The sequence below is a fragment of the Panthera uncia genome (genome assembly GCF_023721935.1).
Source record: "Panthera uncia isolate 11264 chromosome C1 unlocalized genomic scaffold, Puncia_PCG_1.0 HiC_scaffold_4, whole genome shotgun sequence".
NCBI lineage: Eukaryota > Metazoa > Chordata > Mammalia > Carnivora > Felidae > Panthera > Panthera uncia.
The window spans coordinates 22,895,022-22,917,482 of NW_026057585.1; the positions used below are offsets into that span (position 1 = coordinate 22,895,022).

General features: G+C 31.6%; 1 protein-coding gene across 3 annotated transcripts in view; it reads left to right on the plus strand.

Moving 5' to 3' along the window:
• The window catches only part of DPYD (dihydropyrimidine dehydrogenase), an 848,382-nt gene that overhangs the window by 113,570 nt on the left and 712,351 nt on the right, over positions 1–22,461 (plus strand). For all 3 annotated transcript variants that reach the window (XM_049618417.1, XM_049618415.1, XM_049618418.1), the window contains exon 3: positions 5,009–5,091. In XM_049618417.1, coding sequence (XP_049474374.1) covers positions 5,009–5,091 — 83 coding nt within the window. The remainder of the gene's footprint in view (positions 1–5,008; positions 5,092–22,461) is intronic.

Here is a 22,461-nt window from a genome sequence, read left to right on the forward strand (position 1 = left end):
TTTTATTGTATTCTATTAAGAAAATGGCATATTTGGGGTGCCTGGGTGTCTCAGTTGATTAAGTGACTGACTCGATTTTGACTCAGGTTATAAACTCATGGGTGGGTTTGAGCCCTGCATCTGGCTTTGTGCTGACAGGGCGGGAGCCTGCTTGGGATTCTCTCTCTCTTGCCCCTCTCTCTGCTCATGAGCTGTTCTAAAATAAATAAATAAGTAAACAAACAAACATTAAAAAACCCCAGCATATTCAAAATAAAATATAAAAATATTTCCAAAACTTTAAAAGTGTCTTTATTAATTAATTATTTTTAAGTCAAAAGAAATATAAACCCATAACAAACTTTGGAAAATACTGAAAACTGTAACATGAAAGAACATTTATTTAACATTTTTTTGAATTTTATTTTATTCAACATTTTATTATAATCTGAGTTACTATTTCATTTCAATAAGGATGTTAGACTTCATTACAGGATTGGCTTTTTCATACAGAATTTTAATAAATTATAAAATGTTATTTCATGATTATTAGTTGGTAGCTAATATTTACTGGTAGATACTTTGAACTTTTGTATATGCCTTTTAAAATTTTAACTGTAGTGTTATGTGATTGCATTATGATTTGTTTTCTTTATCATTTTTAAAATTTTATTTTTAAAGGTTTGTTTATTTTGAAACAGAGAGAGTGCGAGCAAGGGAGGGTCAGGGAGAGGGAGAAAGAGAATCCCAGGCAGACTCCTTAATATCAGCATAGAGCCTGACACAGGGCTCGATCTTACAAATCATAAGATCATGACCTAAGCCAAAATCAAGAGTTGGGGCACTTAACGACTGAGCCATCCAAGCACCCTCCCTTTTTTTTTTTTTTTAATTAATTTATTTTGAGACACACACACACACACAGAGGCATTATGATTTCTTAACCAGAATTCAAACTCTCTACTAAAAACTTTTATTGCAATATAATTATACAACGGAAAAATAGATCTTAAATATGCAATTCCATAATTTTCACAAAATGAATTAAACAGTTCCCTAGAAGACCCTCTTTTGTCTCCTGTAGTACTATACACCAGCTTCTAACATCTTGATTAGTTTTACATGTTTTTAAAATAAGAGCTTTATTGAGATAATATTCACAGGCCATAAAGTTCACTATTTTTGAAGTGTATAATTCAGTAGTTTTTAGAATATTCACAGAGTTGTGCATGTATCACCACTCTTTCAGAACACTTTCATCTCCCCCAGAAGCAACCCCATTACCATCATCACTCATTCCCCCACTCTTTCCAGTCTTTGGCAACCTCTGATCTCCTTACTGTCTCTGTGGATTTGCTATACTGGACATTTTATAAAAATGGAAATACATATACAACATGGCCTTTTCTATTTGGCTTTTTCACTTAGCATAATATTTTTAAGATTCATTTATATTGTAGCATGTATCAGAACTTCTCTTTTTATGGCCAAATAATATTCTGTTGTATCAATATGCTACATTTATGATTTTATTGACTTTTTGACTTTTGAATTTTTTTCTGCTTTTTGTATGTTACGAATAATGCTGCTATGAACATTTGTATACAAATATTTTTGTGGATGTATGTTGCTCTGTGTTTCTGTTCTTACACCAGTACCACAGTGTCTTGATTACTTTAGTTTTAGTGTCAGTTTTGAAATCAGGAAATATAAGTCCTTCAATTTTTCACTTCTGTTTTTAAGAATGTTTTGACTACCCTTGTCCTTTTTGTTATTGTATGAATTTGAAGATCAGCTTGTCAAAATCTGCAAAAAAAATGTCAGCTGGGATTTTGACAGGAATTGAATAGAATCTTTAGATCAACTTAGGGAGTAGTACCATCTTAACACTATTAAGTCTTCTAATCCATGAACATGGGATGTCTTTCTATTTATTTTTGTCTTCTTTAATTTTTATCTTGAGGTGTGCTTTCCAGTGCACAAATCATATGCTACTTTTGTTAAATTTATTCAGAAATATTTTTATTTTTTGCTATGTAAATGGATGGTTTTCTTTTTTTCATTTTTGGATCATTCACTGTAGCTTTGCCTATTTTTTAATGTTTAAATTTCTTTAAAATTTTGTTTATTTTTGAGAGACAGAGCACGAATGGGGGAGGGGCAAAGAGGGAGACACAGAATCTGAAGCAGGCTCCAGGCTCCAACCTGTCAGCACAGAGCCCAATGTGGGGCTTGAACTCACGATGACCTGAGCCAAAATCAGATGCTTAACTGACTGAGCCACCCAGGCACCTGTAGGTTAATTATTTTTGAACTTTACATAAGTGAAATAATTTTGCTATTTGTTCCTTTGTGTGTCACATCTTTGCTCAATATTGTATCTATGAAATGTATTCATGTCACTGCATGTAGCTATAGTTCATTCTTTTTTTAAAAAAAATTTAAAACCTTTATTTATTTTTGAGAGGGGAGAGAGGAAGAGAGAGAGGGAGACACAGAATCTGAAGCAGGCTCCAGGCTCTGAGCTCTCAGCACAGAGCCCAACGTGCAGCTTGAACTCAAGAACTCTGAGATCATGACTTGAGCCTAAATCAGAGGTTTAACTGACCGAGTCACCCACGTGCCCCATGTAGTTTGTTCATACTTATTGCTGTGTAGTTTTCCATTGTATATAATGGCCTATTTATATATTCTACCTTGATGGACATTTGACTTGTTTCTGGTTTTGGGCTATCTTGAATAATGGTGCTATTAGCATTTTTGTACATGGATTTAGGTGAACCTATTATAAATTTGTTCTGGGTGTATTCTTAGGCATGATTTCAGCTTATGAAAGTACTTCAAAAAGCTTTACAAGGTGATTGTAACAATTTAGTTCAATCAGCAGTGCTTCAGTTGCTTTTTATACTCAAAAAGTGCTCTATATAATCTACGTTGTAGGCATTTTCACAGTGTGTAATGGTATTTGCATCTTTCTCACGAGTAGTAATATTCAGCATATTGTTTTTTTAATTAGCAGTTTTGGATATTCTCTTTTATACAGTGTTTGTATAAGTTTTTTGCTTATTGTCATTGAGCTTTTTGTCCTTTTTATATTTATCTGTAGGAGTTTTTTATTTATTATAGGTGTAAGTAATTAAAATAATGTGAAACTGGCACAAGTATAGGAAATTGAGTAGGGGGTCATAATGGACTCCAGAAACAGACCAAATATATACTGTGATTTACTTTATGGAAAAGCTTAACTATAGTGGGGATGATGGTCCTTTCAATAATTACTATTGATTTAATTAATTACTTATATCATGTGATTTCCTATCTCACATCTTATGCAAATGTCAATCCCAAAAGATTGAACATCTAAATGTGCAATGCAGAATAATAAAGTTTACTGAAAAAATATAGGAATATATATTCATAACCTTGAGGAAGCCAAAGATTTCTGAAAGAGGACACAAAAGGCAATAACTATTAACCATAAAAAATAATAAATCGGGCCTCATTACAAATAAGAAATTTTCTTCATGAAAAGACACTGCTAAAAAATGAAAAGACAAGACATAGAGCAGGAGATGATATTTGCAATTTATATATCCAAAAAAGGACTGTTGTTCAGAATTCAAAGTGTTTTAGATATATTTCATAATTTTCAAGATTTTCCCTATAAAAGCATATAACTATCTGTTGAAAGAATCTTTGCCCTAATTTTGCTGACTTAAAAAAAATCAAGGTATAAATAGTATATATATATATGTATATATATATATATATATACATATATATATAGTATATACATATATATATATATAGTATATACAGTATATACAGTATATATGGATATGTATTAGGTATATATGTATATGTATTGTGTGTATATATATATACACAGTACATATGTATACATAATTTTCAAGATTTTCACTATAAAAGCATATAACTATCTGTTAAAACGATCTTTGGCCCAATTTTGCTGACTTAAATCAAGGTAAAAATAGTATATATATGTGTATATATATACATGTATACACATATATATACATATACACATATATATCAATAGTTTTTAAATTAATTCTTACACATTGAAAATTATTAATCTAAATTCTGTAATTTTCTAAAATCCAGCATATGTATGTGTAATTTAAAATAGAAAGAACACATTGTTATTTAGTTTTCGTTTGTTAGATTAGCTAAAATGCTAAATCTAATTATTTTATTACCTAACTTATATATAAAATCTAATATGCCAAAAGATTCATGGATGTGTTTTTAGTCAAAAATTTAATTCTATACTGCATAAATCTTCTCAAAACTTATTAGTCTCATGTAAGATTAAGTTAATTTTACATTTAAAAATATATTCAGAATTATAATTAAAAAAATAAAAACTTAGAAAAAGCAATTCAGTAATGCTAAGAACATGATATAATGTCACTTAATTTTAAGAATTGGACTTATTTATTTTAAACATATCTATATGTATACATCTATTTATAAATATATACACAATTGTTATTTAAAGATCTTATTCTAAAATTTTGTTTCCAAAATGTTGGAAGTTGTATAATTATCTTATGCTGAGCTGTATCTTTCCATGTAAGTAATTGTTAATATTTTTAGAACTAGATATTTATCCTATACAGTTTATTATAATTTCAAACTTACTTTTATTGACTTTCTCTTTTGAATTCAAATTGGTTTTGCTATATTTGAGATTATTTTAGTGAAGTAATTTTCAAACCTCAAAGCTCTAAAAGTTGTGCTATGTTTATAGAAAATTGATTTAATCTGTTTACTCCATTTTGAAAAATTGGTAAAAAGACTTCTGTGATAGCTGTATCATGACATTTTTATTTTGTTACTGTTGAATTCACACTGTCAATTTTAATGAATCCTACCCAATTAAAGTTGTGTGCATATTTTTCATGAGTCCATAATCAATATAATCAATTATATTTTTACATAATTGCATAGATACAATTTTATCTCAGGATGTTGGAGGATTAATACATTTTTTAAAATGTTGCAGAAATGCGAGAAGCTGGAGAATAATTTTGATGACATCAAGCACACGACTCTTGGTGAGCGAGGAGCTCTCCGAGAAGCAATGAGGTAAGTCTGGGTCACCATAGCAACAGTCACAGATGTGGTAAAGAAAAAGTCATTCTTCATTATTGGGGGAACAAATGAGTTCATTGCCACCATTCAGCTCTGTTCTCTAAGGTATTAATTTGTCAGTGGAGAGACTTCCCTTGAGGCTGTACTTTGGTTTTGAAGCTGCATAAATGTTAAGCCTCAGTGCACAGTAAAAAATGTAAATGTTTAATTTGTTACTTAAAATGCTTAAGGGGTGTCTTGTTTTATATTTATACTAAACTGTGTGATTGAATGGAAATATTGTTCATCTAAATTCTGCCTGAATACAAAAAAATAAACAGAACAATGGTGGTTAAACTGAGTAGTATTTTCTCCTAATTAATATTTAATTTAAAAAGAGGTACTTAAAATTTCATATTCTATTAGATTTTATAGGATTATATCATAGTATTTTTAAACTGATTTACACACTATTTTAAAGCTTATAGATTCACTTTTTTTCGAATACAGTAGTCTATAATGAGCCTGATTTTTGTTTTTGTTTTTTGTTTTTTGTTTTTTTTTTTGCTTTTTTCACTTTTGACATTTCTGTTTCTAAATATTTCTCTGAAATCTCCGCCAGACTTGATACCTTTTTAATAACTTTTAAGAATCAGTCTTTAAATCCATATTTTAGTAGACATTAAGAATGTGTAAGGAATAAAACTCATCATCCTTAGGGCTAGAAAACAATAAATGAAATTAATTTTAAAAGTTCTGAGCTTCATCTCCCCATTTGAGTCGGATAATTTCCAATATATTCGTACAGAAGTAGTATATTTACCTTTATTTAGCCTATGAAACTACAATTGATTTTTAAAATGCAGTTCTCATTTTTTTTTTCAGGATCGTAAGGCTAAAAATAATTTAAAATAAGAGAAGGATAAACCTATGAGGCTTTCTAGAAGGGAACGTGGGTACAATTTTGTTATTGCTAGCACACAGTTACCATATACTTTAGTTTAGAAGCTGCTCTCATTTAGTAACCTTCCTTTTACCATGCAAGCAGCAGGGGAAAGTAATTAAATTTAATAGAAGCTGCCCTCATTTTGAAGCCACTTCTATTTAAAACCACAGGGGGAGGTAATTAAATTTAATGGAAACAGTAGCTTCTACACAAAGATACATGGTACTTCTGTATAGATGATTATGATGTCACAAAAAGAGGAATAATATATTACTAGTACTGAGAAATTACCAGCTGGAGCAAGTGAGCCTATTTTATTGTTAATGTCTTCACTAATAAAAAAAGAGGGAAAAATAGAACTGAATATACAATAGAGAATTTGCACCTATAAAATGCAATCAGACATTCACAGAAAGTTAGTTTTTGAAAAATAGTAATAAATTAAAAAGAAAGTATAAAACATATTGTGGAAAAAGCCAATGCAGAAATTATGAATGAACTCCTATTTTCAATACAGTCTTTATCTTGTGTCTAAAACTACCACATTTATAAGTTGAAGGCATTGTTTTTGCACATGCTAATGATAATAAATTTGAATATATTAAGTGTGTACACCAATATGTATTTAGAAAGCTACAGTTATTCCCTGTATTTTTATATCTACTCAGTTTGAAGTAAACACATAGACACACAGGAAGACAAAGAGAATGCCAGCTCTGAAGCTTTGAATAAAAGAACTGAAGGCCTAAAACATAGAAAGAATTACAAAGGGGCAATGTGAATGAAAATGGATGTGACTGAGGGAAATATAATGAACAAGGAAAGGACATGTAATTAGTGTAGAAAATTTGTCATCAAGGAAAATCAAACTGAATTATGGGAGAACTGTGTATGAAGAGATTATTCTGCCAAATTTTGTAATACTTACTTTTTAGAAAATACTAGGATATTCTGCTTTTAAAAAAGTAGAGATGAACTAATAAGAAAAACAAGTATTACCTGGTTAGAATAACCTCTCATTCACTCATGCTATCAGATAAAGCAGTATTCTAGATAATTTAAATCAGCTTTTAATTATATGGCTGTTTAATGTACTTTGTTTACATAAGCTGCATATTTTACACATGCACATGCACACACATATTCATAATGTTTGGATTCACTAAACACAATTAAATAATTTAGTAACCAAAGCATTCAGCAATTTAGTACACTGTGGGCCCACCACTTTTGTGTTTGCTGTTGTTTTTTGCCTTTAGGAAATGTAGCAGTAGCTCATTCTTTTATATGTGAGATTATAGAAGCATTGGAAAAAAGTTGTGATGCTATGTTACTAAGAATAAGAGGAGAAACATGGAGGGGCAAAAATTAATTGTTCTTTAATCTGTGATCAATGTTTGCCTTACATGAAGGGTGTCTCGATCAAAAGAAACTATGGGAGGGTAAGATATTTGATTTAGGCCTTGAAAGAGGGCCAATTTTGCAGGTAGAGGGAATAGAATTGAGCAAAGTCATGGAGGCCTGCAGGTGCAAGATGTATTTCAGGAACAGTAAGTAGTCTGATGTAAAGCAAATTTTTTCAAGCTTTTTTTGAATATGTTTTCCCACAAAACTCACATAGGCAGAATTTTTGAGTCAGTAACATCTCTCCTTCCATGTCAAGAATCCTTGGGTGGAAATGAAGCAGTATGAAGTTGGCAAGGATGATGTAAGCATTTCAGAATCTCAGAGTGTGAGAAGGGGCAGTGGGAGACAGGTATGAATAATTTGCTGAAAACTTTGGTGACCATAGGGACTGGCCTTAAGAGGCTGGCTGGAAATGTGTTTGTTACCATATTCTGGAGGCTAGTTAGATAGAGTCTAGCTTGCCATGATAAAGAGTGTAAATTATTTCAGGAAGTCATTATTTTTTTTTAATTTATTTTATTTTATTTTTTAACGTTTATTTATTTTTTGATACAGAGAGAGACAGAGCATGAACAGGGGAGGGTCAGAGAGAGAGAGGGAGACACAGAATCCGAAACAGGCTCCAGGCTCTGAGCCATCAGCACAGAGCCCGACGCGGGGCTCAAACTCACGGACCGTGAGATCATGACCTGAGCCGAAGTCGGACGCTTAACCGACTGAGCCACCCAGGCGCCCCAAGGAAGTCATTATTTTTAAGGAAGGGGTGATAGGATTAAATGTAAAAATTAGAATTTTGTAGAATTGTTAGAGGGGAAGAAGATACAATATAGGGATAGATGCAGTATTCCATGGTAGCTTTTCTCTTGGTCCTTGGACATGGCCTAGCTCAGCTGTGGGAACATTCTTTTCTCTCAGTGGCTTAACCTCCACAGCAGTCCTCAGGTGACCCTGGACACCCGCAGTGGTGCTCTCATTCTGAGCGTGTCTAGCCTGGAGAAGCTGGAGCAGAAATGGATGGAATCTGAAGATTGACATTTTGTGAGTGCTGTGTTTGGGGGCTGTCACCAAGTTGGATATACCTCCAACTTGGTTTATTAAAGTTCTTAGAATAGGAAAGAGGATTCTGTCCTTGCTCAATTTTCTGTCATCTCATCCAATCCCTCTTCATGACTGGTCTTTGCCATGTAGTCTTGAACATATTCTTTTGTCATGTATTCCCAGCTCATAAGTCATTTTAGACCCCTCCCATACATCCTTCCTACCCCAGATGTGAGGACCTGTAGCCAGCTATGTTAAAAACACAAGGAGCTACGAACTAATCTGGGATGTACAGGCTAAGTAAATCAGGTATTTGATCTAAATAAATCAGGTTTTAGCTAATACCAAGAAAGGGGAAAAAATGATTTAAAATTTGTTTTGGCAGAAAATAGAGGGGGCAGTTGAGGGGATGAGAGAGCTAGAGAAATCAGTGACATCACTAAGATAAAGGCCCAACAGAGGGGAGTGTGTTTGGGAAATATGGAAGTATTTAAAATGTAGATCTGATAAGACTTTGTGGCTTAGCCTCAATAAATCATAACCTTGATTTAATCTGTGCTGCTGTTTTAAATTATTCTTATCCTTTTTGAATAAATTATAATTTATTTGTGTGTCCTACTAGATAGTAACTTCCATGAAACTAGGATTGCTCTTTTGCCCTCTTGTGTATTCTTAGTCTTACCATAGTATTATCATATAGTAGGTACTCAATAATTATCTGTTGAATTGTTGCTAAAGATAAAAGTAATAAGGAGGTTTATTAAAGTTAAGTCAAATGTTTTTATTTTGAATATTTGGATATATATTAATTGGGATAGGGAGAGAAAAAAAGGGTTAAGGAAGAATATTTTCGTTTCAGATTAATTTGAGATAGCTGTGGCAAACTCGTATAAATTTGCAATAAGCAGAAGGAAAATATAATTCTACAACTCAGGAAAATACTGGGGGTTGATGTGCACATTTGGACTTGTTAAGTATTTTGATACTTGTAGCCATTGGAAAGGATGTGATTTCTAAGAATAGTGCATCAAATCAGAAAGGAGGAGAGTCTAACCAGATGCCTAAGAAAAAATATTGGGCTTAGGAAAATGTGTGTCACAAAGAAACATATTTTGAGATTTAAAAATTATAAATAACTTTCTCCAGCAGAGTAAGTTGGAACTGTAAAGTGGTGTGCCTGAGAAGAGAAGGGTGGGCGGCATTCCTGGCCAGTGTTCTGTGGCTCCTGGAGATATCTAGAGAAGTGCTGCCCAGTAGAACTTTCTGTGAACTGCAGTAAAACTCTCTAGTAGAAATGTTCTATATTTGTGTTGTTTAGTATGATTGCCAGTGGCCACATGTGGATACTAAGCACCTGAATTATGGCTCTTGTAACTGAAGAGCTGAATATTTAATTGTATTTAACTTTCATTAATCTAAATGTAAATGGTTGTATGTAGTTACAGGCTATTCTTTGGACAGCATCACCCTACAGGTATATATTTGAGTTGCTAACGTGACATTTGTCTGTCTCTCATGAATGGAATTTTCATCAAATGGAGTGGCTAGGGTAAAGCTAAACCAGGTTCACACACATCACATATACATCACACGCTGCTCTCTCAAAAAATGAAGAGTAAAAGTTAGTTTCATAACAGTGATGGATGTAAAACCAAAATGAACAAATATGACTTGATATGGAGGAGGTAAATGACTATTACTGTCTAAAGGCATGACTTATATGTAAAAAGCTCAAGAGAATTAACAACAATAACACGCTAGGAATTAATAAAATAATTTAGTAATGTGGTCAGATTTAAGATAAAAATGGAAATTTATTAGCATTTCTATGTATTACCCATAACTAATTAGTGGTTGTATTGATAGTAGTTCCTATGACAATCCTATGAATTTATTATATTATAAGGTACCCCAAATCATCCAGGACATGTTGAATCACACAATAAGTGGTATAAAAGGCAGCCATTTAGTTATTTGGAAAAAAAATCACTTTATATTTACACAGGTGCTGAAGGATGTTTCATGTATATCAAAGAACTAAATGAAATAAATGAAATAGCCAATGTCCACTAGATTATGGGAAGCAACGGTTTTATTTATTTATTTATTTATTTATTTATTTATTTATTTATTTATTTTGAGGTTTGTACAGGGAAAGAGATGATAAGCTAAAGAGTAGAAGAAGAAATCACTAAGCTTTGCCTGCATTAAAAAAGCTTCTGTTCATGGAAAGAAATCATGAAATTAAAAGACAACATCAGCGTATTACATTGCTGTGTGTTTAAGAGATTCAGAAAGATTAGGAGCTCAATGGATAATTGGCAAAGTATGATTAAGAAATCTTTGAAAATATTCAACTGTAATGGCCAAAAAAATTTAAGTTACATTAAAAAATGTATTAATTTCTTGATTACTGATATTACTGCAGTTCAGCAGGGAGGAAATTTTTGAGTGTTAGCAATGGAATGGCAAGACAGCCATTTCTCACTCCCAGAGCTCAATAGGGGTGGAAGTTACTGCTGCATTTAAGGAAAGGATCACTCCAATAAGTATGAAAAGCTTTAAAGCAAACATACCTTTTACATATTAATTTAACTTCCTGAAATAAATCTATTTCAGAAGACTTAGAAATTATGGGCAATCTCAATGTGTTTCTCAAACTATTAGAATATAACAGTAAACAAACTGAATAGAACCCAATCGTCTACTGTTAAGGAAACAAGTAAGGAAATGAATATTATATATATAATGCATTTGGTGTATATTTATATACACATATATGATTTTATATAGATATATAAACTTAAATATATTTATAAAACATATATTTGTGTAACATATGTGATATTATATACACACACATGTAATGGTGAATTGTGGCATCTTTAACCCTATCTGGATACTAAAATGATCTTCACCACAGTGTTTTTAGTGACACAAGAGTCCTCGTGTTAAAATGTTCACTGAAAAATACCAGGAAACAAAATTGCATGTAGGACATTATCTCCACTGAATATAAAGAATGCAGAGAAAGAAGATGAGATTAAAATATACTAAAATAGCTATTATATTTAGGTGCTAGGCGAACAGATACTTTTTTCAGGCTTATAATTTTCTGTTCTAAATTTTCTATAATAGGAGCACATCATGAATGATTCAAAAAATAATGAAGTAAGAAATGGAAAAATGGAAAGAATAAAATATGATATGAATACTAGGATAAGTGGTAAAAATCAGATTTTAGACTCCAACTGTGATTTTAGGTAAATTAATCTTTTTTTGTCTTATTTTTTTGTAAAATAGGATTAAAAACTTAATAGGATTGATATGATGAACAACAATAATGTAGGAGAGAAAGCTTTGTAATTTATGAAACAATAAAAGGATGATACAAAGTATTATAATGTTTGTATATGTTATTTGCATTTAATGGTGTTTCAGTGATTATTTCAAAGAATTTACATATGTCATACATAATGGAATTGACTGGAAAACTATAGTGTAGCCTTAGAATGTAACATACCAGAGTGAATATTTCTTGTCTCTCACTTATACAGAGCTCATTGTAGTTCTATGGCTATGTGGAGATATTGTACATGATTTCTAAAAATGATGACATAAGAAAAAAACATTTTAAAGACAGGAAAAATGCATCTCTAGGTTAAATCTCTGTCTATAGTATGATAATAGTGAGTTTAGAGGTAAAATTCACAACTTCTTTTCATCATATTTTCTCCTTATCACTGCCAATTCAACCTTCTTATCATGCCAAAGTGATTTGATTTCTGTATTATCATATTTTGCACCTGTCTTAGACCCTGTAATAAATTCTAAACATCAAGGGGAAAAGTGGAACCTTTTTAACATTGTGTCTCTCTATCCCCCTTTCAGTTCCAGAGGCAGTAGTGGGACATGTTGAATAGATATGTGAAATTGGAAGGTATTTGAATTGAATAACTTGAGAAACGGGAGTGTCAAATTGTGAAAAAGAAATGGGTACATATAGTTCATAAAGAAGAAAAAGTAACAATGTGGTCTGAAGGTTTTAGAAAATGACAATACACAAAAATATAGATTGGTCAGATTAGTGGTTATACTTCTATCGTGAAAATATAAATTACATATTTGGAATACAAACATTGCTAATTAGAGGTTAGTATTTTATTTGCAGAGCCAAACCTATTCAGTGACACCTGTTATATTTAGATTATTGTTATGGAGATGAACTTCCAGGACAAACATGAAATTTCTTTTTCATTTTTGCTTGGCTTCATCACGTGTTGGGAATTCTGTCACTAGATGGTGATATTGAGTTGCACACTTTATGTTTCTGGCTTTTTTTCTGGTGTGTGTAATTGTAATTATAGCTGTGCCATAAGCACAGCCATTTATACAGAGTTAAACAAAATGTAACTATATGAACTTGGAAAATAGTTTTAAGAGGTATAAATACATTCTAAGTATTATTTAAGTCAAAAGGTTAATATTGTTTTAATGTGTTTGTGTTTTTACTTTAGAATCATTAGACTTTGATAGGTAGAAGGTATATATATAAATAACAATCTAAATTTTTCATTAAAGACTCAGGTCTAAGAAGAGATTCAGAGACATTTAAAAGAGGCCTTTTCCAGTTTTCCTCTTCTAGATGTATTAGTCTAGAAAGTTCGTCTTTAATTTCACTTCTCTGTTAATATCCAGTGGTAAAAGGGACTGTTTACCAACTGATCTAAGGGTTATGTTACTCCTGGTACCTAGATATTGTTTTAGCTGCTTATTGTTATATTAATGTTTTAGTTATATTAATTTGCAGCTTGTGCTGAGCATAATGGTTAAACTACACTATTTCTTTAAGTGGTACTTCTACATGTACTGGAATAAAAAATCGTCTCTATGAGTAGTTTTGTCTATCTGATTAAGACTTGAAGGTAAGATAGTATTATTCTATTTAATCATTTTTGTAGGTAAGTTTTTGTGTGTATGTATATATTAAATATGTGTAAATGTGTATGTTTGTATATGTAAATGTATACTTTCTATATTTCTATTTCTATCTAAATCTTCCCATCCCAGTCAAGGAAATCTTTGAATTTGGAGATTTCTATGCTTTTTAGACATATCTATTAGGATTACAAAGATTTATGTACAAGAAGATTCAATGAATTTTTTTTATAATAGTAAAAAAAGGGAAAGGGGATAGGAAGACAACCTAAATATTTATGAATAGTGAGTTTGAGTAATGTAAAAGATGAATGTAAGGTATGAAAAAAATTGAACTTGCATTGTAGTAAAATAAAAGATAAAATGAGAAAGCATTAACAAGACACTTCTAGTAAAATCATCAAATTATTAAATAGTATGGAAAGTAAATACAATTTTTTAAAAATTCTGGGTATGGTATATAATGATATCAACAATTACAGATGATTTAACATTTGTAACATTTTTTTTTGCTTTCAAAGTTTTCAAAAATAAACACATTATTTTTATAATCATAAATGCCCATGTATATGTGTGTATCTGTGTTTGTTCTTTAACTATATGAAAAGTTTGACCTGCAATATTGGGTTCAGAGGCAATGTGTTAACTTTTCATTTTAACCAAATGTCTTGATCCTTCATAATTATATTTCTCCAAGTTGTCTTTCACTAAAGGGATCAGCAGGTATCTCTCTAAAAAGTACCCCCCAAGTCAGCAAATTATAAGAGTATCCTCTTTTCTTCTATGCAGAGGAGAGTACCTTGTCTTTGTCATTTCTATTATAAAGAGGCACATATTCTACTATGCCCACAGTAGGTTCCTGCATTTGATCACCTAACATATGGATTTGGTGACCACACTGAATTATCTTTAATGATAAATTTTTTAAAACAGCAGCAAATGAAATCAGGCATAGGTTAATTAAATTATATATGTATAAAATGCGTTAGCCTATACCTTAATCTAAGCATGTGTTCATTCAACTTGGTGCCTACTATGTGCTAGACACTATTTAAAAGGAGTATTTGTAGAAGAAAATAAAATTATAATTACCATTTTATGACTACTCGGTAACTTTAGAATGATAAAACTAGAAAAGAAAATATGAATCATTGGTATATTGGATGTTTATATTTAAAACAACAAATTAGCAGCAATATACATAAATAGAATTTAACCATGATAAAAAATAATTAGATTTTGGTGCACCTGGGTGGCTCAGTCAGTTAAGCGTCTGATTTTTTATTTTGGCTTGGGTCATGATCTCATGGTTTGTGGGTTTGAGCCCTGCTCTGTGTCAGCGAGAAGCCTGCTTGAAATTCTCTCTCCCTCTCTCTTGCCCCTCCCACACTCGTGCTCTCTCACTTTCTCTCAAAATAAATAAATAAACTTAAAAAATAAAAAAAATTGTATTTTCCCATTAGTAGTTTAAGATTGTATATTAAAGACTAGAAAGGAAGGGATACAGCTTTTGTTTTGCTACGAAAGAAAAGTGCAGAGCTAAGTCTTACTCTAGAATGCTTATCATTTTAGATACAGACTTTGAATGAGCAGCTAATAGCTAAAATTATTTAGGAGATAAAAATTGGTACTGTGAGGATTAGCTTTAATTTTAAGTATCCATAATTGAAGTGCCACATTATGATTTTAATGTTATGATAATCTTGTTAACAAGCTGTTGTGTATATACTATCATATTTTAATGTAGTTGCAAAGCTTAAGTAAACCATAAAGTAAATTGCTTTTTGAATCAGGCTTTTACAAGTGGAAAATTAGTGGTTTACATGTTTTGAATACATATTTTGTAATTATGCTTGTCATTTTCTACAACTTAAGAAGAATAATAGAATAGGTTTATAGATAATACATTATTGTTCATTGGCATATTTTGTTATTGCCCATTCTAATTAGTTTGGTTTTATTATACATATACTATAAAATAATAACTGATTCTGTTTCTTTTTCTGTAATAGTCTTCTGGAAGGTACACATTGTAGTTTAGTTACACTACTTCTCATTTCTCATATATCATCACATTACTTTTAGAAAATTAATACCTTTTCTTATCTAGTATTTCTACAGGTTATTATGATATACACTGAGTTACATCCATTGGGAGGGTTTGTGTTTATTTGGGGGAAAAAAGTGTCCTATTCTGATAATTGGTGAAGATAGCTAGTAAGTAAGATTTACTTTTTCTGAATTTGTTGCTTCAGTTGCCAAAGACAAAGCATGGCAATTTGATAGTCTAAGGCAGAAATAGGCAAACTTTTATGTAAAGTCCAGACAATAAATACTTTCAGCTTTCTGGTTCCTGCAGTCTCTGTTATAGTTATTTAATTATGCTGATGTAGTGCAAAAGCAGCCACATAGACATTTTGTGAACAAATATGTGTGGCTTCATTGGTATGGCTATGTTCTAATAAACTGTTATAGAAGCAAGCAACCAGGTGGATTTATCCAATGGGTCATAGTTTATTGACCTCTGGTTAAGAGCAGACTTGACATAAATCAATTAAATTTCAAAAAATTATTGGTAAATATATTATGAATTTGTTATCTCTAATAAATTAATACTAAAAAATACTGTGAAGTTCTTCCAGTTTTATTTACAAAGATGACTATACAACATTTACTGAGGTGTCCTTATTTCCCAATTTCTGGGCTGTTCTTTGAAATTGAGTAAGTGACACTTCCTAGATTACTCATTCAAGTAAATAAGCATAAATCAGAGAAAACTCACCAATTGCAATTGTAAAATCACCAATGTGCAACCAACATGAGGTCTTGGTATCAATGGCACTGGATCAATTAGCATTAATTCATTATAATTATGGTTTAGAGTTAAAATGTGGACTAACCACTGAAGAACCATCTACATTATGAAACAGTATAATGTTACTCTTCATTTTAGCACTAGTTTACCACAATATGGTACTTATAAAAATATACATTGTGATACCTGACTTTGTTAATTATTCTTATAAATATGGAAGACTCATGGTATCTACTGAAGTACATACATGATGTCTGATACTGATTTGAAAATAGTGTGATGTGTTGCATGGTCTGTTATTTTAACTCCTTTGCAAAGTTTTATACTTTAAGGGGCTATGTAAGGAATTGCCTTCATTTCAAAAATGTAATCAATTGATGTTTAATAAATCTGTGAATTATAAATAAATAATTATCTTCTAGTATACAAAGAAGTTTTTTTAATATTAAGTGAGATTCCATATGGAATATTCTGAGCCCTTTTTAAAAAATGTTCTTGATGTTTTAAGTTCAGTCTTAATATTTTCCAAAGAGCTTCCTATGAAAATGAGTTTAATTTAATACATTTCCTAACTTTTAGCCCTATAGTTTTTTTTCCCCATTTTAAGAACCATTATTTTGGCTGGCAAATAGAAGAAATAATAGTAGTCATTTAATTTTGAAATCTTCCATCATATCAACTTTCATCAAGTTTTAGTGGAAATGGGTGTTTGTCATTGGACCACAGAGGTAATACTTTTAATGGATATCTGTGCTATGTTTACAGACGAATCTTACCAATATCTTCCTCTATCTTTCAGGAGACTTTAGAAAAATCTTTTTTTATTTTTATTTTTCTTAAGATGGGAAAGAAAAATGATTTACAATAAGGTTAAATTACTTACTGGTATTATATTTGTCATTGTCATATTTCCCCTCCATATTTCATTTCTTCCTTCATCCCCTTAGAAGTTGTTTATAATTTCATATTCTGTGAGAGAATATTGCTTGAGACATTTCTCACCCAGGGGTAAGAATTGTGTTGAAATTTAAACAGTTTGGATGAAAAAGCTGTTTTGGAGATTGCATTTCTTCTTTTCAAAATAGAGAAACAAGTATAAGATTTTTTTCAATGTTAAGAAAAAGGTTACTGGTTTTGACACATAATTATTATTAAATGACTAAATATGAATAGAGTATATTAAGTAATTTATTTTTTCTTTTTTAAGTTATTTAAATTCTGGTTAGTTAAAATACAGTGTAATATTAGTTTCAGGTGTAGAATTTAGTTATTCTTCACTTGCATACAACACCCAGTGCTCATCACAAGTGCCCTCCTTAATCCCCATCACCCATTTAGCCCATCCCCCACCCACCTTCCCTCCAACAATGCTCAGTTTGTTTTCTATACTTAAGAATCTGTTTTATGGTTTGCTACATGGGGGTTGGGGGAAGAGAGAGGCAAACTATAACTTAAAAAGCATTGGGTAGGGGCGCCTGGGTGGCTCAGTCGGTTAAACGTCCGACTTCGACTCAGGTCACCATCTCGTGGTCTGTGAGTTGGAGCCCCGCGTCGGGCTCTGGGCTGATGGCTTGGAGCCTGTTTCTGAATCTGTGTCTCCCTCTCTCTGCCCCTCGCCGTTCGTGCTGTGTCTCTCTCTGTCTCAAAAATAAATAAACGTTAAAAAAAAAATAAAAAAAAAAAAAGCATTGGGTAGCCAGTCACTACCATTAATTGAAATCTGAGGATCATTCCTTGAGTTGGGTCATTTCATTAAAAATGAAAGTCTGATGTGTTTTGGTATTATTATAAGACTTATACTGTAGTTCATATTTATTCAGGATTATTCTGTTCATCTGAAATTTTTAGAAACTTGATTGTTCTTTCAGTACTTCCACCAAAAATCTGCATTATTTAAGGGTCATGACAAATATATTTGTCACAATAATGTTTCTATAGATGATATAGTTATTTCAGAAAGAGATCTTGTTTATATCAATACTAATAAATGCTGTTTGTAACCTGTAATTGTATGAACAAACTAGGATTTACTAGATATATCTAAATTATTGCATGTCTTTTATTATTTATTATTTTTATTACTTATATTATCATTTTGTCTGATTATATATAACAAGAAATGTAGTTTAAATGTGATGGTACCTAGAACCTTGAATGCATATTGGAATCATCTTGTGATGATGCAATACCTAAGCCCAACTCCAGAGTAATTAAATGAAATTGCTTGTGTGTTGGGGTGGTGGGATTACAGTCAGCACCAGTATTTTTAAAGCATCTTGGGTGATTCCAGAATGCAACCAAGGTTGAGGATTGCAGTTCCAGTTGGTTTCCATGAAGTCTGTTCTGCAGACAGCAGCCAGAATCGTTTTATTAACGATTCCATGTTTCTCCTCCACTCATACCCCCTCAGTGAGCTCCTACCTTACTTGCAGTAAAAGGGAAAAATTCCTCCAAGCTGTATATAATCCAGATCTTCTCCACTATCTCCTTGACCTTATATTTTATGACTCAATTTTTCTCTTACTTACATTAAGCCACAGTGGCCTAAATAATTAGAAATTAAACAATAAATTTCTGAGACGCCTGGGTGGCTGTTTTGGTTGAGTGTCTGACTCTTGATCTCAGTCAGGTCTTGATCTCAGGGTCATGAGTTCAAGCCCTGCATTGGGCTCCATGCTAGGCATGAAGCCTACTTAAAAAAAAAAAAAAGAAATTAAACAATAAATTTCAAAATAACCATTGGTCAGAGAAGAAATCACAGGGATATTAAAAAAAATATTTTGAACTGAATAATACATCAATAAAATAAAAATTTTAATTTAATATTAAATTTAATATTTAATTTAAAAAGTAATATTAAATATTTAATATTTAACTTAGTATTTAATTTTATTTTAAATAAAAACATCAAAATTATACAGATGCAAGTATAGCATAATTTAGAGGAAAGTTTACAGCCACTTTAGAAGACAGTTTCGCAGTTTATCATAAGGCTAATTGCCCTTACCATTTTTACCATAATTGAAAAATGATTTTGGATGTATAAATCATCATTTTAAATAATAAAAAGATTAAAAGCCCTAATTAAAAAAATGTTTTAACAGGATCAGGAATAAGGAAAGGCTGTTCAGTCTTAACATTACATTTAATTTTTTTTTAATGTTTTAATTTATTTTTGAGAGAGAGAGAGAGAGAAGCAGAGCATGAGTGAGGAAGGGACACAGAGAGAGAGGGAGACACAGAATCCGAGGCAGGCTCCAGGCTCTGAGCTGTCAGCAGAGAGCCTGACACTGGGCTTGAACTCGTGAACCAGGAGATCATGACCTGAGCCAGAGTCGGATGCTTAGCTGACTGAGCCACCCAGGTGCCCCTTAATGTTCCATTTTAATATCCTACTAGAATCCTAGCTAATGCAATAAGATCATGAAAGGAAATAAAAGGTATACTGGTTAAGAAAGGAGAAATAAAACTGTATTTGTTTACAGATGGCATGATTGTTTATAGAAAATATGAAAAAAAAAAGATTAAAAAGCTCCTGCTGAAATTAATAGGCAATTATATTAAGGTTGTAAGATACAAGGTTAATGTGTAAAAATCTGTTGTTTTCCTAATATCAGCAATGAATGATTAGGATTTGAAATTTAAAAAAATTACCATTTACATTAGCATCCAAAAACTGAAATACGTGGGTATAAATCTAACAAAATATGTACAGGAAAACTATAAAACTAATGAAAATAAATAAATACATAGATATTCCATTTTACTAGGTAGGAAGACTCAATATTGTTCAGATGTCATTTCGTTCCAACTTGATCTTTATATTCAACACAATCCTGATCAAAAGCCCAGGAAGATATTTTTGGTTATCCACAAACTGATTCTACAACTAATATGGAGAGGTAAAAGAGTCAGAATAGGCAGTACAGTATGTCAGAGAAATGACACTACCCCACCTTAAGACATTTTATAAAGATATAATAATCAAGGTGGTATATTGGCTAAAGAATAGACAAATCAACGGGGCAGAACAGTTTGTTCAGATATAGACCCACACAAATATAGTAAATTGATCTTTGACAGAGGAGTAAAGGCAATACAGTAGAGAAGCGATAATCTTTCATGAAATGGGGCTGAAACAACTGGACACCCACATGCAAAAAAAAAAAAAATCTAAACATAGACCTTACACCTTTCACAAAAATTAACTCAAAATAGATCATAGACTTAAATGTCAAAGCAAAACTAGAAAATTCCCAGAAGACAATATAGGAGAAAACCTGCATGATCTTGAGTTAGCAGTGAATTTTAGATACAATCAAAAGGCATGGTTCCTGAAATAAAAATTGATAATCTGCACCATATTAACATTAAAAACTTCTGCTCTATGAAGGACACTACCAACAGGATGAGAAGACAAGCCACATATTAGGAAAAAAGAATTTTTCAAAAGACATATTTGATGAAGGACTGTTATTCAAAACATACAATTTTCTCTTAAAGCTCAATGATAAGAAAATAACCTTACTAAAAAATTGGCAAAAGATCTGAATATACAACTCACCAAAGAAGATGCACAAATGGAAAATAAGGATGTAGAAAGATGCTCAATATCATACGTAATTAGCAAATGGCAAATTAATAATATTAAATACCATGACACCTGTTAGAATATATATGTTTCAAAAACTGAAGACACTGACAACACTAAATGCTGTTAAAGATGTGGAACAAAAGGATCTCTCATTCATTACTGATGAGACTGTGAAATAATACAGCCACATGGGAGGTAGGTTGGCAGTTTCTTAGAAAACCAAACTGATGATTTCTCCTCAACTCATTTTGAGAATATTCTCACTTCTCAGGAACTTTAGGCTGTGTAATTTTTGTTGTTGTTGTTGTTTTTCTTTCTCAGATCTCTGATGCCTCTAAAAATACAATACTTATGGCTTATCTAGCTTTTTCTAATTTTTGGCAATGGGAGCTTTGATTGGCCTTCTGTGACCTATATTCTGCTTAGAAGTTCAGGTTCTCTGTCTGCCTTAACACATTGTTTTGGTAATGAGTTATATCCTGAGTAAATATAAGCAATTACATGTCATTGTAACTTTAAAGAAAACAAATCTGTTTTTTGAATAATTGATTTTTATTTGGTTCATTTCAAGTAGAATATTTAATCCACTGCCTCCATTATTTTCTCTAAAATATGAAGAAACTTTCATCCCTGTTCCTCTTCTCACTCCATTTATGCCTTTAGTGATATAATCTCCCATCCAAGTACTAACCAGGCCCGACCCTGCTTAGCTTCCGAGATCAGACGAGATCGGGCGCGTTCAGGGTGGTTTGGCCGTAGACTTTAGTGATATAATCTACTTTCTTTGCCTTTATTCACAGTCTGCATATTACATATTACTGTCTCCTTAAATCTGTGTAATCTGCCACATCACTCTCTTGAACCCCAGAGCCGTGGTTCTAAGGCTTAATTGACATTTGAATGTTCATCAGGAACCTGAAACTCATCTGCTCAAAATCAAAATATATTGCTTCACCTTTCAGTAGGTCTCCTACATTCCCAGGGTTCCAGTTTTGACTCTATCACTAGGACTGTCTGTAATTTTTAGTAATAAGCTCCTTAGCCTCTATGAGTGTTATTTTTCAAAAAAACTTTATATTTTATTTAAATGAATAGAAATAGAACAAGGTCATTGCTTGTTTTAACAAAATATTTTATCAAATGTCTAATTAGTATTTGTCTTTTTCAAAACCAAAATAGTATATGTTCAGGTTACCTCACGTGTAAGTGAAATAATTCACTGCTTTGATAGGAATTAATTGGTCAAGTCAAACAACGAATAATTAAGGATAACTTGGTCAGTTCAATGCTCAGAAGTATAGGTTTAAAAATCCTAAGAGACAAAGCTAAATTAGTTTTAATTGGGCCTTTTATATGACCACTTAAGTGCTTACTTTTCCTAATGTGTTGGGTTTTTACAACTAAAATATGCAACCTGTTGTCTTTTAATTTCTTTAATTCCCTCTTCTTTTCTCAGGAGAGAGTTCTGTATCATGGAGTATGCTATACCTGGGTGAACCCAATCAAATGACTTAGACTTTGGTGTAGGAAAATAAATATCAGTGAGATTCTGTAGGGATAGATAATGTCAAAGATGCATTTAGGATGTGTCTAAAGTTTTATGAAATAAATGCATTTATGTATTTTTCCTAATGAATTTGTATAGGG